At 34.4% G+C, this 15,735-nt stretch overlaps 1 protein-coding gene across 4 annotated transcripts in view; it reads right to left on the reverse strand.

Moving 5' to 3' along the window:
- Window positions 1–15,735, reverse strand: part of NT5DC1 (5'-nucleotidase domain containing 1) — a 175,376-nt gene that overhangs the window by 57,334 nt on the left and 102,307 nt on the right. For all 4 annotated transcript variants that reach the window (XM_067293823.1, XM_067293821.1, XM_067293822.1 and 1 more), the window contains exons 7-8: window positions 10,537–10,711; window positions 5,607–5,704 (exon numbers count right to left, since the gene is read on the reverse strand). In XM_067293823.1, coding sequence (XP_067149924.1) covers window positions 5,607–5,704; window positions 10,537–10,711 — 273 coding nt within the window. The remainder of the gene's footprint in view (window positions 1–5,606; window positions 5,705–10,536; window positions 10,712–15,735) is intronic.

Genomic DNA, 15,735 nt, shown 5'->3' on the forward strand with positions numbered 1-15,735 from the left:
TCATGACTTTTAACTTCTCAGGCTGATGTAAAAAAAAAAAAGGGATTTTGTTGTCAAGGCATTCTTCAATATAGAGGTAGTAACTGAGATGCCTATAACATAGCAAATATAGCAACTTAGCTGCCTATATTATAGATTCAACTCAAAGTGTTTTTATTGAAAGTTTCATCACCATTTTCTAGAAATGGCTTTTATGCTTTTCAAATAAGCAAATACTGCAAGACTATTTAAATTATAGTGCTTATAGCAGGACAATATCATCTGTTTCAAAACTTCCACATTTTTTATAGAAATTTCAGTTTTACTTAAGGCATTCAAATATTTACTGGGTAAAATTTTGTTATTCTTCTGCCTGTGAAGACTAAAGTCTTAATTAGTACAAGTCCAAATGTAAAAAGAATGACACTAAGAGAAGTTAAAAGACTTACACATTTAACATCCAGGAAAATGAAGCTACTCCCTTTCAGATCCCACTCTGTGGGCCTAAAAGCCCTTCAAATGTAAATGCCTAAAAATAACCATATAGGATCAGCCCTGATCTCCACTCAGTTCTGAATCCCATCTCTGGCAATAATCAAGCCCAGATGTCTCACAAGAAAACTTAAATGGCGGACATAGGATCATCTCCTCCTGATGAAGTCTTGAAGCCCTATTAATTGAAGACTTTCTTGAGCCATTTTATATCCTCTTCCTCTTTTTTCTTTTCTAATTGGCCTTTCCAGTTTATAGCATTTTCCTGTATTTTTAGAAGACTAGAGAAGAATAGTTGAAGGATGAAAAAAAAGCTGAAGTGAGCTGTTAAAAATGGCAGCTACCAGAGAACCATAAAAAACTGCAGGATTGAAAAAGATTCCTAAATTGGAGGCTACATCATGTAGGAGAGGCATCCTGAGCTGGACAGAAAATCAAGTGCAGGAATAAGGCAGACAGCTAGGAAGTGCAACTGTAAGTGGGCTTTGAAAACCCAAGAATCTCTACAGTAGAAAGTGAGCAGGGCTGCTTATCTAGGTGTTTAATAAAGGCACATGATCTCGCAGAAACATCACATCCACTGTCACTTCAAATAAAGGATCTTCTTGTCCTGTGCATATATATGCACATATATATGAAGATATATCAGCACATTCACCCTTAAATATGCATTGTGCATTCACACACTGAACACTTATGAGAAACACAATTTCAGTTTATCAGAAAAACAGACCAAAATAGATAGTTCCTCAACTGAAAATAAAAGATTAAAGTCTTATTTAGGACCAAGTAAGAATTCCCTGTACACGCAAACTTACAGAAGGCTTTCAGGGAAGTTAGAGTTACCTATAGCATTTTTATTTTAACTTCACATTCTAAAGAACGTATTTGACAACGACCAGAGCTGGCAGTCAGGCTAGTAATCTGACCTCCGTTAATAAGTGATGTGATATATGGTAAGCTCTGTTGTCAAATGTTACAGAAATCTTGGTATACTGCAGATTATCAAATGAGTGAGAACTGTATTTGCTGCTCTATATTTCTTCACATCCTATATGCATGACATATTATTTTAAGCTGGCTGTGGCTGTTGAAAGGAAAGATAGAAAACCCTACATTCTCAACATAGCATTTACACAAACATTTTGGACAAGATCCTTCGCCTGAATAGTTCAAGATATTATTAGTACTTTCAAGAATGATTTAAGAAATTTCCCTACTAAAAAGTAAATGTAACCCTGTGAATAACAAGTACATGAGATACATTACAGGGTATTTGTATTATGGGAGTGAATTTGTTTTCTTGTAACACTGTTCTCATAATATATGTACTTTGCTATATAAGCTACACCTAACTATATAAAAACTGTTTCGCCAGGTGAAAACACAGGTAGCTGTTCTAAAACCCAGAAAGAGATGTATACACTATTTCTCCATTTAGCATTATGATACTTTGAAAGATTATTATGCCAACTAAACAACTAATTATTGTGCTTTTTAGTGCCTCAGTTTAATGAAAAGCAGTCACATGAATTTTGTGAGACTTCAAACAATGTTTTGATTCCTTTGAATAATGCATGTCTTGAAACACAAATGAAGTAGTGATGCATTTTTAATTGCACAATTGAAATCATTTTTCATGGTTCTAAATGGATTAGTTCTAAAATTGCTTGTCTACTGAAGAAACATTTTCTGCAGAAATTGTGATATGATATCACAATCCTGCAGACAATGACTTCTTTGTCATGTTGTCCTGTTTTTTGTCCTCCTTCAAATGTTTACTGAACACAGTGTCCTTTTTGAAATTATTCACTGAAAATAAGTTATCCTTCTCTTTGGTAAACCTCAAAGCCTTTCCTTTAGAACATTTTCAGCAAAAAATCCTGTTATACATAAATAGAATTTAGCTCCAGTACACAATGCAACACTTGTGGTACTTGAAATTAAGAACATACTCCGTATTTTGTGCTTGAAGTCTGTTTATAACACAATTCCATCAAAAAAGAAGGGAAAACCTACTAGATGTATTATTAGGATTTCTTTTCTAATTCAGCCCTACTGATGGACAGAAGAATGTGGCTGAAACTCAGCCCTGGAGAAATGGATAGGATTCAGAAGCAATTACTTCAGTTATCAGGGGAATACTTTTTCAGGGGTATATCTGTTCTTTTACAGAAAATTCCATTTGCATGAAAATGTCAACAGGCAAGTGTCTTGTCAAAAAAGTCTAGAAATGTCAGAATTTTTCTGACCAGATCAAACTTCCCACTTCTTCAGGTTCAACTTCAGAATCAACTTTGAGACTTCCTGAAAATGTAGAAAGTTGCCAAAAAACTTGGAACACAAAATGTGTTCAAAGTCAGTCCAATGATCTTTAATAAAAAAGCAGATAGGATTCGGAGAGGCCTGCCTAGTTTTACAGAGGGTAGCTAAGGAACCTGGTCAGCAAATTGATGGCACTCTCAACAGCCCTTGGCACATCGGGACTGCTTTTTGTTCATGCTTCGGGCTGTAGACCTGATGCCTGGAGGTCCTGCAGCTTCCAGTTCAAACTGGGACTTGGAGACTATATTTAGATGGGGGAGAACTGTTCCCTGTGCTGTGCCTCAGAGTCAGCATCACATAGGACTAACCATTGAGTGAAACAATTAATGAATAGTTAATTTACTATTGAATGAGCAGACCTCTGGCCTGCCTGCTCATGCTTCCTTTGCACTGAAAACAAGGGTGACCTGGGTGCATGCCCTCCCTTTGTGTTCCTCAGCATAGACTTATCACTTCAGGATAGGTGATGCTCATGTCACCCAGTTGCTGCAGACACCAGGGAACATACTTTCTTTCTGAAACAGTACGTGGTGGCATTTCTAATACATATTTTTCAAGGCGGCTTTCCAATTTGCAGAATTTTTCTTAAGGCTTTGTTTCAAATCAGAACCTCTTAAAGTTCTGAAAACAGCCACTGTGTTTCAGACACTCCTCTCTCTGAGAGCACTGGATATATTTTATTAAGGACACAAAATTTCATTATTTTTGCTTTGAAATAGGAAAAAAATATGCATGAACATCAGAGTAAATACTTTCTTGAAGCACTAGTGGATCCAAGAGTAAACATTTTTTATAGTAATTTAGAAAAATAAGCTCCAGTAATTGAAATAAAACTTGTTGCATGAACAAACTTGTTCTGTAAAGTGAGCCTTTGACACAGTAAAAGATACTTTATAAAATTATATTATTATTTTGGACACTTTCTCATATAGTTGTTTCTATTTTGATGCTAAAAACTTCACATACTCTTAAACTAGCCTATTCACCACTTTAAGACATGTCTCTAAAAACCTGTCCTATATGTATAATTATTTGCTTTGAATATTCTGGTTAGTTTTACAGAAGACATTTTATTATCAATTGCACACAAATTTGTTAAAAAAAATAAAATCATTCACAGTTTTGTAGTTTGAGCAAATTATTTATTTGCGGATTGTTCTAATTATGTTTGTATCTCTTACCTGTTTAGGCAGTAAGGTCTCCAGAACAGAAACTACTCTTTATTCTGCACTAATAAAGTATTCACATAATCATTGACCAACTCTCATTTGAGCATCTTTGCAATGCCAAAATATAAAAGGAATAAAAACCAGTAAGTGAGTAAGAAGACTCCAGGGAGCGCTGTTCCTGTTTGAATGCATAAGAAAGAAACAGCTTTATGAACATTGGTACTTATGAAATAGTTTCCTGTGGTTCTCAGCTGTGACTAGTTTCAAGTATCTAATAACGTGATCAAGCTAATGGTACACAGTAGTCTTCGATGGAGACAGTAATTTGAAGTCTTTTCCCCCTGCTCTGACCTTGTTTGCAGAAAAAAGACTTGCAGAAATTTCTTGGAGCTTTTTGCCTATTACATTTACTGAATTTGAGCAAAAGGTTCAAAAGTTGCTAGCTGCTTTACTGACAGAGACACAGCAGGATTTCCTTAGGAAAATTTCCTTAGGCTGATCAGATTGTTTAAAAATATCCAAAGTGAATTATGTTTTATTTTCAATTTCCATTATATATATATCTAACTAAAATGCTTACAGAACTGAGGTTGTATCACCTTCTATGTTTTTTCTTTTTTTTTTTCATTTTATATAATTTCCCTTCAAAGTTATTTTTCCTCAAATTGTCAACTTGGCAATTTCCTATTTAAACTAATCCTTTAAAAATTACATTTAAGACTCTTCATATTTATGTTTCCTATATAAATACTTAAATCATTAAAATACAATTTCAATATATATTTCCACTGCTCATTTTAGTTTCACTGTAAAAGTTTCACAGACACAATTTCTTTTGGGCTGGAACAGTTGACTTTCCTGCCATAAAATGCTAAAATACAGTTCAATATATTCTGACTCACACTATTTTGGATATAAGATTAATTTTCAGGATAGAACTTAATCTTAAGGATATTTAACAAAATATGGAAAAATTATCTGGCTCCATACGTATTTCTATTGTTATTTGTGGTTTAACAAATGCTGCTCTTGTAAATCTCTTTTGTTACTACCTTAATCACCTAATGGACAACATTGCCAAATGTTTCAGAATGTTTTAATTAAATTAAGTGAGTACAGGGGCACTTCCTTTTAGCCTACACTGTCATTATTTAGCCAAAGTACACACATTTAATATTGCCACATTTCCATCACAAATCATTTCCTCCAGCCTTGCAATTGTATTTGTATCATTCTTTGAATTTCCTTCAAAATTTTAAAATATTTCTGGTACATTTTTTCCCCAGAACTAAATTCAGCTTTCTGTGTATGACCTTGTCAGCACAATAAAGAAAAAGATTCTTACTTTTTCATTAATGATGCAATATCTGAGCCCCAAATAATACCATTTTTACTTATTGTCCCAGCTCTCCCTTTCATTATCCTCAATATTGCAATTCTTATTTTCTCAGGGTTCCTCAGTCTTAAGAAATTTCTTAGTAACATCTCTGGAAACTGAGTCCTGTATAGAATCCCTTATTTTTTTCCACTGCTAGATTATCAAAATATATTAACCTGGCTAGTCTGGTTCTTTCCCCTCTCACTTTTTTTTTTTTTTGATAGAGGTGAGCCGATAAGAAGGGGATTTTGACTGCAACTTACCAAGAGTTCGGAAAGGTCTTTGGTTCGGAGTTTGGGAGAAGAAACCAGGTTTCAAAGCATTTGTGATCACAATGTCAAAAAACTCTTCAAAATCATGCCTAGGAAGCAAAGGAAATTAAATTAGCTAGGTAATTAATTAGCTACTCTGTCCCTAAATATTCCTTAAGACTTAAGATCACATAAATAACAAGTGTCAAAACACTTTTTAATGGCATTTTTTGTCACTTTTTTTCCTGATATGTTTGTTCAGTGTCATTAGCGCCGTTCTTTTACTGAGGTTGTAATAAATGAAAAGACATTTGGATTGACAACCCACAATACTGTACCCTTGAGAATCACTCATTTTTTGTAAAAAGATGGTCTTTGGACCAGAGAGTTTTTTAATCTCAGGATAACATATAACGTGACATATTTTAACCTCAGGAGACATGAATATCTCTATGAATAGACAGATGGGAAAGTACCTGGAATGGAAAACATACCGATCAGTGAAAACACTGGTGTTGAGTGGTTTATTCTGAAGGCAAATTCTTCTCAAATTTCTGTGCTTAGGCTGATAAGAAAGGTCTAAATTAGGAGTTTTCCTTTATCGAGTAGGAATACAGGAAATCAAGTGATTTACTTACAAAGGTAAGTAAATTTTACTCACCCATTTGATTAAAGGGAGGTTAGACATAAAGCTCACAAACAGACACCTATGAGTAGGAGCCTTAATCTGCTAGCTGAATCCCACCATTAAATTCAGATTTTTCAAAGGTCATTAGGTTTATGAAAATACAGACAGATATCTGAATTGTGGAAATCCTATTAATTTAAATGAGATTAAACATTTAAGCAAGGCATATAAGTAGGACTCATGTTATTTAAACTTAGGTATTTAAGAAATAGAAACATACATGTAAGTCAGTAAGTAAAGCCAGTGGGAAAAATAGGCAACCCTAGCGGACATACATGCCACCTGTCCTACCATGAGATGAATTATTTCTGGAAGGGCCAGTTATTCCTAGAAGACTCTAGAAAGAGTCTTCTTTACTTTAAGGAATCTATTTGACCTCATTTATTCCAACAGCCTACTGGGAACTATAGCAAGAAATAATTACAACAATGCTTACTTACAAATTTCAGAAGTTACTAAAATGTAAAATTAGACAAATATTGCTTAAAGAGTGATTATTGTTTATTTTTGGAAAATATAAACATTCCACATATGTGAAGTATTTTATTTTAGTAGAAATGTTTAATTGCTTGTGTGACTGTATTGCCTGCAACACTTGAAAAACAATGGACATACTAGCATGGAACAAAGAAGTCATGGACAGCAAGTCCACGATGGTTAGAGGCACTAAAATACTATCAATGGTTGAAAACGTTTATTTGAAGAAAACTAGCTAAATGTGTCATTTTCAAATAATCTAAAATTTTCCATTAAACTGAGATATCTTAACAAGTTAACACTCTCCCTATGAGTTTTATCTTCTACCTTTTAATTTGTTCTCTCAATTACATTCCAGCCTTCAAAATAAATGGTTTTAAATTTCCTTTCTCTAATGAAATTTTAACATTGTCTATTTTTCCCCACTTGTCACCATATGTAAACTTCTACCTTTTTAATATAACTAATAGCAGATATTACAATGGCATATTTTTAAAAAATTTCCTCTGTCTGGAAGATTCTGTTGGTTAGAAAGATGTTTGCTTCACTTAAAGGACAGAACAGTGGTAGAACTATTAATATAAAATGAAATAAACTTCAAGTGGGATCAAAAGAACTGTCTTATACAGGACATGTTTATTGAATGGCAATCAAATTACCCAAAGGGTTTGCATGAGCTTATGTTAAATACAGGGAAACTATCTTGAGATCAGAATCACTCACTGTGTAATAAAAGACCTTATTTTTCATATATTCTTTTGTTACCAAAGTCACATTTCACCCTAGAGTAAATATTTGCATAGAGCGTTCACCTCTCTAAGGTATTTTCTTACAAAATGCCCATTGATCCATCCTCAAGTTGAACAAACAGATGTGCTTCTTCTATGCTTGGATGACAGATATCAATAGAGGTAAGTTTTCATGTTAATATACTGTGCAAACAATGTTTCAACAGGTAAGTTAAACTTGAACTTTCAAAATAAAGCCAATACCTTAGTAGCACAACAAAGACTTGTGGAAACAATGATCAGTGCTTTGTGTACAAAAGTCAAAAAAAAAAAAGGAATGCAGTCTTTCAGAAAGATTTGTTTAACGGGAACAAGAACTTTTTGTTGATTTGTTGTAGAAAAAACTGTGTTTTGTGTGAAAAGAGATGTCACCTATAGCCTTTTTTGAGTCAGGCTAAATTTCTTGTACAAGGCTACTCATTTTATGAGAACATATACTTGATGTTACATTACTGTGCAACATTATGCACAACAAAATCAGTTCCAGTTACTGCTCGTGCTTGGCATTGTGGCTTGTGGTTACAGTAAAGGGCCAAGACAGAGAGTAGGATATATCTCACATGACTTTAGTCATCCAAAAGCTGCATGCTGAATCACAGTTAGTGATCTACCGCACATATAGCCAATGGAGAAACACGTACACTCTTAGAGGGCAATTCATCCCTCTTATTTCAGACACTATTTTATGATTTAGAATGAATTTCCAAGTATGATGCCCAACTTTTCTTTCCATGGACCACTGAAGGAATCAAAATGATCATCTTAGACAAATTACTAGCTTTTAAATAGCTAACATTCATGAAAAAGTGAAATGACACTCAACTTTAGTGACTATATGATCATAAACTTGTCTTTAGGTGTGCTCCTGCCAAAATTCACCCATTCAATTAACTTGACACACATTCTCACTGTAGGTAAGCCTGAATAGTCATACCATGATAATGTTACCTGTGTGAATGAACTCATACCTGCTTTAATAGGTTTACAAGCCTTTACACACTGATCCCAGCAATGTGTGTGTTGTCTGGCTCAGAAATGGTTGTCATTTTAGTTCAAAACAAGATTTTCTCTGACACTTCTTCTCTCCTTATGAAAATGGCTTTCAATTAAAGACAACTTGGTTAGATGAAAGCAACTGGAATACTTTGCTCTTTAAAGAGAAAATGATGTGTTTAGGTATGCATTTCCCAATACTGATTTTATGTGGCCAGTAATTTCTGTATCCAAAGAGGAACTTTTTCAATAAAGTACAAGAAAGTTAACAGTTCCAAGACAATGATAAGAAGAGGATAAAATCTCACACACATCTCTGCTCTTCATCTTTATCCTTGGTTTTGTTGGATGTAACACCTGTAATACTATGTACAGTCATGAACTTCTAAATATACTGATTAATTGGAAAGAAGCTGGGAAAGAAATATAATAAAGGAGTACATAGGAGTCATTCATAAGGGCTGATATCAAGAATAAAATTCAGTTAGCCCAGACAAATTAAAGTTAAGGGAACGGATGATGGATGCCAACCTAGACTATACTTCAGTAGTGCAAAAAACAGCAAGGGAATGTAGAGTCATGTTAAACTATGCAGGAGATACGGATCAAGCAAGAACAATAAAAAGTTTAGAATTATTTTTGTGAAGAAAACTACTTCAATAATGGCTAATGGACAGTGCAGTACTTGGTCTTCAAGATGTCTTGGAAGCCACACTACATGAGTCACTGAAAAATATTATTGAAATAAACACTGTAGAACATCCTACATTAATGAGGAAAGAGACAAAATGATCCATTCTCTTTTTGTGTTTTGAAAGGCAACCCTCTCTGCTACCTTTATTACTGGCTTCCAGCATGATCACTACAGATGCCTATAACTTTTTGAACTTTATCCACAAAAGAAATGCAAAATCATTCTACAAGAATTTTATAGTTTTATTCTCCATTTTCATTCATATACAGCTATACAGATCTCCAAACAAAAAATAAATAATTCACAGACATCATATCAGGATACTCATCAGGAGAATTGCCTTTTGCAAGGAGGTAGATTTCCACCTCAAATAGTGAGTATAAGGCAGTGAGAACTGGCACAGCTGATGCTCTCATTCCAGTTAGCCCAGAGAGTACAAAACGGAGGTGATACTGGCTGGATTGTTTTTGGAGGGTAGCTCCGTTTTTCACCTTATCTGTAGTTTTCTTATTGTGTTGCTGTATTCACTCTGTTGTTCCCTTGTAAATCCACAGACAAAGTTGGCTCATATTGCACTACTTTGTTCCTTTGATTCATTTAATGAATAAAGTCAGTCTCACCATGTCACCCACCTGGCTATTTGCATCACTGATTAATTCATCTCTAGTGGTGTCTGCTGCATTTCACTGAATTTGACTTGACCTGTCATGTTCTTAAAATTACAGCTGAAAAATAGCTGTTGTCATGAGCAGCTGCAAGTCTCAACCAATTACTACGTGCAATGAACTACTTGTTTTATCTTTTCTGCTGTGATCTGTAAATGCACATTTCTCATGCACAACCATCTCTTAGAAGCCGTGCATTAGGAAGAGGTATTTACGAGCTTTTCCATGCAGATTTACTGCAAGGAAATGAAATACTACTACTTACACTCATGACTGGAGAAGCACAGAAAGGAAGTGACTTGAATAGGACAGTGTAGCAAAGACTGATGATAAAGTTGGGATTCAGATGATGTTGCAGCTGTTGGCCTGAAAGATATTCCCTGTTATCTTTAACCCCATCATGATAAAACATAGGATATAACTGTGCTGTGTGTCAGTTGTAGTTCCCAGGCTCCCATTGGACTACTTGGTCTTGATACCCTGTTGCACTCCAACCAGAGACAGGCCCACCAGAAACCTCAGATCCAAATAAGTTATCACACGTAAGGAAGATGAAATCATCTTCCCTACAGTTCAGGCTTATCTCAAGTTGCTTAAGATGCTGGCAGATATAATTTGAAATGAACGTTGCACCTACCCAAGGATATGTTCACACAGGAGCCTGCAATAGTCACTGTGAGAACTGGTAATTAGCAGCAGAATCTTCCCAGCATTCTTCAGTTGTTTTAGCCACTTCTTTACAGACTCAGGACATCTTTGTAAATATTTGTCTGGGTCATTTTTCACTTCTGGGAAATATGTCCCACAGTTTTCTAAAAAATTAAAACAAAATTATGTATTATCCAGTCCTACTCACAAACCACTTAATTCACACAAAAAATATTCTTTTATATGCAAATTTGAAAAAGACAAAGTTTAAAAATTTCAGTGGGTTGTAACTCTATATAAAGAAAAACATTCAAAGAAAAAAAGGATAAACTATAGCAGGAAAAAGTTTTTAAATATATTTCTCTTTTATTATGGAATTTTCACAGTTAATTTATTTGATGTTCTTTCACTCATAAAAGTGAATAATATATAAATTATAGGTTAGAGTCTTACACAGCAAATAATGACTTCCTGTTACCTTTGTGCAATTTTTGGATACTTAGTTTGTGATTTTAAAACAAGTTTAGTGTTCAGAAAATGTCAGAACCTGAAGTTCCCAGGAATGTCTATTCAGTTTCTTCTGACACTTTACGTCAGTGCTATCTGATCTATAATATTATTTTAAATATTTTTGCAATTTCCACAACTGGCATTTTATCTGTGAAAGGTTGATAAAACAGCAAGCAAAGTTTCAAAGGTATGCAGAATACTAGGAACAGATGCAAAGCAAAAGATTTCAAATTGCAACATCGATAATGCTTTTTTGTTGAATACAGCAGCGACAGAATTATGCAAATACAATGGGAATATAACTTCTTAAAAAGTGTATAATAACTCTTAATTGGCAGGAAAAGTCAGCAATTTGTTAATGTCACCAATAAATAAAGATTTACCTTGGTATAACCCAAAGCTGCTTTACCAAGATGACAAACTAACATTAAACTTACCTTTTTAAAATCATTCCTATAAATTAAGAGTACATATTTCCTCTATGCTCAAACACTCTATAACCAAAAAAGTCAAGCTAGTTAAAGGTCTAAGAAGAAATATACTAACTGCAGAAACAGAACAGTCTTAATATGTTATAGTATAATGAACATCAACAGAAGATTACTTTTCTTCCAGCATTTGTTCTATATGCAACTGTCTGTGGTTAACTTTGCTGAACGATTTAATAAATCCCAGACATTACTTAGCCTTCTGGTATGTGAGTAATGCTATTCTCTAGTTTGAAAAAATAAGATTTTAAACCACTTGAACTACGTAATGAAAGAGAGAACATGTATGTTTGAACCAGTAGTATCAAAATAAGACAGAAGAAAGCTGGATGTTAAACATAACACTGTTTCATAACAGTTACACATTCAAACTTCTACAGATGGAAAGAAAAAAAAAACCCAAAGAAGTTTCTAATTTTCTGTTATCACTGCAACTAGACAGGAGACAAAATAATCTGCACTGTGACATGATGGAGATTCCTGTCCAAAAGCTACAGAGTGGACCATTATACATGAGGAAAGCTTCTCAAACAAAATCTCTCAATTTATAGCTACGTAACAATTCCAGTTCTTCATACATAGTATCTAGGTCAGGAAGTGTTACAGCCTTTAGCAGGGGAATAAGAGCATGTTCCTACAGGCAGCGTCATGGGGTGCCACAACATTTGTCTTGAGAGCTAGCCAAGACCAATGATTTTTTTATTAAACAAAGCACATTTACCAAAGAATGTTTCCTGTAGTGTTTTTTTCCCCCTTTTCCTTTTGTGTGAATGTTGTTTGGGATGAGCAATATGATTTTTAGTAGCAGAAGTTGCAGTATTTTTTCCAGGATTATCATTGGTAATTATATTTCATATGCAATGCTATGGCAGTTTTTCTTCCTTCTTTCTTTCCTTGGTAAACACACATCATTGCATAAGAACAAATGGGGACACAAAGCATTGGTTTGGCACCAGTTTTCACAGGTTCAAACAATTACAAGTGAGATGGCAAGGTTCTTTGATATATACAGTAGTTTATTGCATTTTTTACCCTAAGGTTGAAAGACCTGTTTTATATGAGCTTTACTGTTGAACACTTTATGTTTTTCTTTCCTTGTTCCACCCATCCTCACTGGACCATTCTTTGATGTGTAACCTATTTAAGGACTATGAGCAAATGTAAACAACATGGTCTTCTTTCTTCATATTCTGTGAACTATCTGCTGTGTGACAAATCTATTATACTTAGTCTTTCAGTTTCATCTGAAGTAAAAAGGTCAACAACTCTGGATTCAGCATATGAACTGAAAAAGAGACTTATTTTAGTTTTCTATCCAGACCCTTAAGCCCAATTGTTAATTGCAGAAAGGCAATGAATCAGTTCTTGACACTGGGATCTGAAGTTTGCCTCCAGGTTGTATGCCATATCAGTCATAGATACCTTGGAAGAACCCTCATTAAAGCATGCCGTTCCGTAATTAGGCCAGCACGACTCAGGAATGTAGAGTTTAACTTAATTCTTTAGATACTATTGCTTCTGGTGAAGAAAGTCTGGTCAAATATATTATATACACATACCTGTAAAGGAATTTAATCACTAAAGCTTGTAAGATTTTACTACAATCCAAATAAAATAAAAGCTGAAAATTTTGCTTGTTATGCCAGGCTAAGAACCGGTTTCAGGGACAGAAGAGCCAGAGGAACCTTGTATGCAAAAAGAGTTGTGAGAGTTTTAACATGTTATGGAGAAATATCATGTTAAGCTTTCACAATCAAATGGAATGATTTGAAAGTGAGAAATGAAAGCATTTGTTCCAAGGGTATATGTTACTGCCATGCTGTATTTTGTTTTTCTAAAGTAGGAAAACTGTAAAAATAATAAGAACACTTTTTTGAGCAAAGAGTCTGTGAACAATCAGAAAACAATGAATTTTACTGGATCAAATGAAGGAAAAGAGAATGTGAGTTAATGCTAATGAGAGTGATGATCTGCATATGTCATACTGCTCTGTTTTTGAAAAGCAGCTGAAGAAATTCTTCACATAAGCGACAATCTAGAGAAATAACCAATGTCTCTATCCTGCAATAATTTCCTGATAACTCTTATGGACCATCCAAGTTTCAAAATATTTCTAAAAATACTCTTAAAAATAAGCATCCACTAGAGAAGCTTTGGTGGTCCTCAAAATCAAAATGGGGGATTTATGGTGACCTCCAGTCTACAACTGACAGCTCACTACCTGCATATATCCTAAAAGAAAATCTCTCCATTTTTATCTCTGTGTTTTATGAACATCACTAAAAATACTGCCATATTGATATTGACATATATTGGTATTGACATGTATTAATGAATACTCACAAATCAATGAAAACAGAATAAAATAAAAAAAACAAATGTCCCAATTTTCACCTCAAATGTGTCTATCACTTTCAGATAACTGTATGCATGCCAAAACCTACACTAGCAACCTCTGGTTCTTCAATGGTGTGAACATTTTCTCAAAATGTTATGTACAAAAACATTTTATAACCAAAATGAAAACAAGAATATCTAAATAAACAACATAATAATCAACATTTTTATGACCTTTGATTGTAAGAGAAAGCTTAATTCAGTAATGATGAGCAGGAAAACAAAAGCTTAAACATTTTATGTACAACTCTGTGATCCATTAAATGTGTGTGTGGAGCAAATGTAGTTTTTCAATTTCCATTCCTGTTTCTAAACAACTTCCAGTTTATCTGAATTCTCTGAAGTATAGCATAGGCTAACAGATTGGCAATTAGCCTCTGTAGGGATTTGTAATCATCCTCCAGATACACTTTAAAAAAATACTAATTGCCTTTGCAGTCCATCATGTACCCTTCCAGAAAATATATTTATTTTTTAATCAGGAGATGGAAATATAAACAATTAAAATGAGCTGTCCAGAACTGCCACATGTTAAAACCCTGCCAGAAATTGCTTGGGAGCGTCTTGTGAGATCTACTTCATGCTGCATTTACAAAGCAATGTGAAGTCCTCTATGTTTACTATTAGAGTACTATTAAAAGTTTCTTTAGTGTCTAGTTTGTTTTTGTGTTTGTTTGTTTAATAGTCAATCCATCAAGATGTTATTTACATCTTCATGCTTTATATCTTAATTGCCTGTAATACAGCTGTGATAGTGTGATGGGGATTATATATATCTAGAAATAGGTAACCCCCAGACAATAATCAAGGAACAACTCAGAATGAATCCAGCTGTTTTGGGCAGAGGAAAGAGCAGAAGGAGAAGATCTGAGAAATCAAGGCTGAGATCTCATGCTGCAGATGGGTGACCAAGGGAAGTGTGGGACATACTTTTCATGGAAACTAGAGAATATATGCCATGGATATATCAATTACACAGGAAGAGAATTCCAATATGGAGATGCTCTTAAGTATGTTGAGCTATTTGCAGGTAGATAGCTGTCTAAATTATCTGTCTCTATAATGCATGTATGCTTTTACATCCAAGTCACCATGCATTTGAAAGGATGGTACTGCATAACTGGTAGTAATAAATATGCTCCCAAAGTCTGCTGATCAAATTTAGGAAGAGGCTGTACAATGGTTGCTGTGACTGGTAGGACTCTTCCAGCACAGACAATAATCCAGTCTTTAATCCAACCTCTCTTCTCTAATCCAGTCACAAAATTACTCTCTAGTAATCAAGTTTCCATTACTCTCTAGGAACTAAGTATACTTAAGTAACTATGCATAGTTTGGTGTTCCAGTATAACACTTCTATTCAGGGAAGAAAAATAACTGTTGATTCCTCTTGCGGTTGCTTTGGCAGGGTCAGCTTACACCCCACTAGCTCCAGTCTCCCTTGGACTCATTGTCTGTAAATCTGGACTGCAGGGACACTGCACTTTTCATCTCTTAGCTATTACTTGGATTTTAAAAAAGACAAATGTTCAAGAAGTATGTTTCTGGCAAGGTATGACCCCAGAGCTAGAATACAGAAACATACTGTATGTTTCAATATTGTCACTGATTCTTAAGGGGCAGCTACTTGGTTGGATTAAAGGAATTTATCAACTATTTGCATGATTTAGCTAAGCAGAGAGGTATGAGACTAAAAGAATCACTAGAAATCAGCCAAGAAAAATGAACTTTCAGCTGCCAATTTGTAGCTTGTATTTAGTGGCTTTAATAAATAACCATCTCTTACAATGAAA

This window comes from Apteryx mantelli, chromosome 3 (assembly GCF_036417845.1).
Source record: "Apteryx mantelli isolate bAptMan1 chromosome 3, bAptMan1.hap1, whole genome shotgun sequence".
NCBI lineage: Eukaryota > Metazoa > Chordata > Aves > Apterygiformes > Apterygidae > Apteryx > Apteryx mantelli.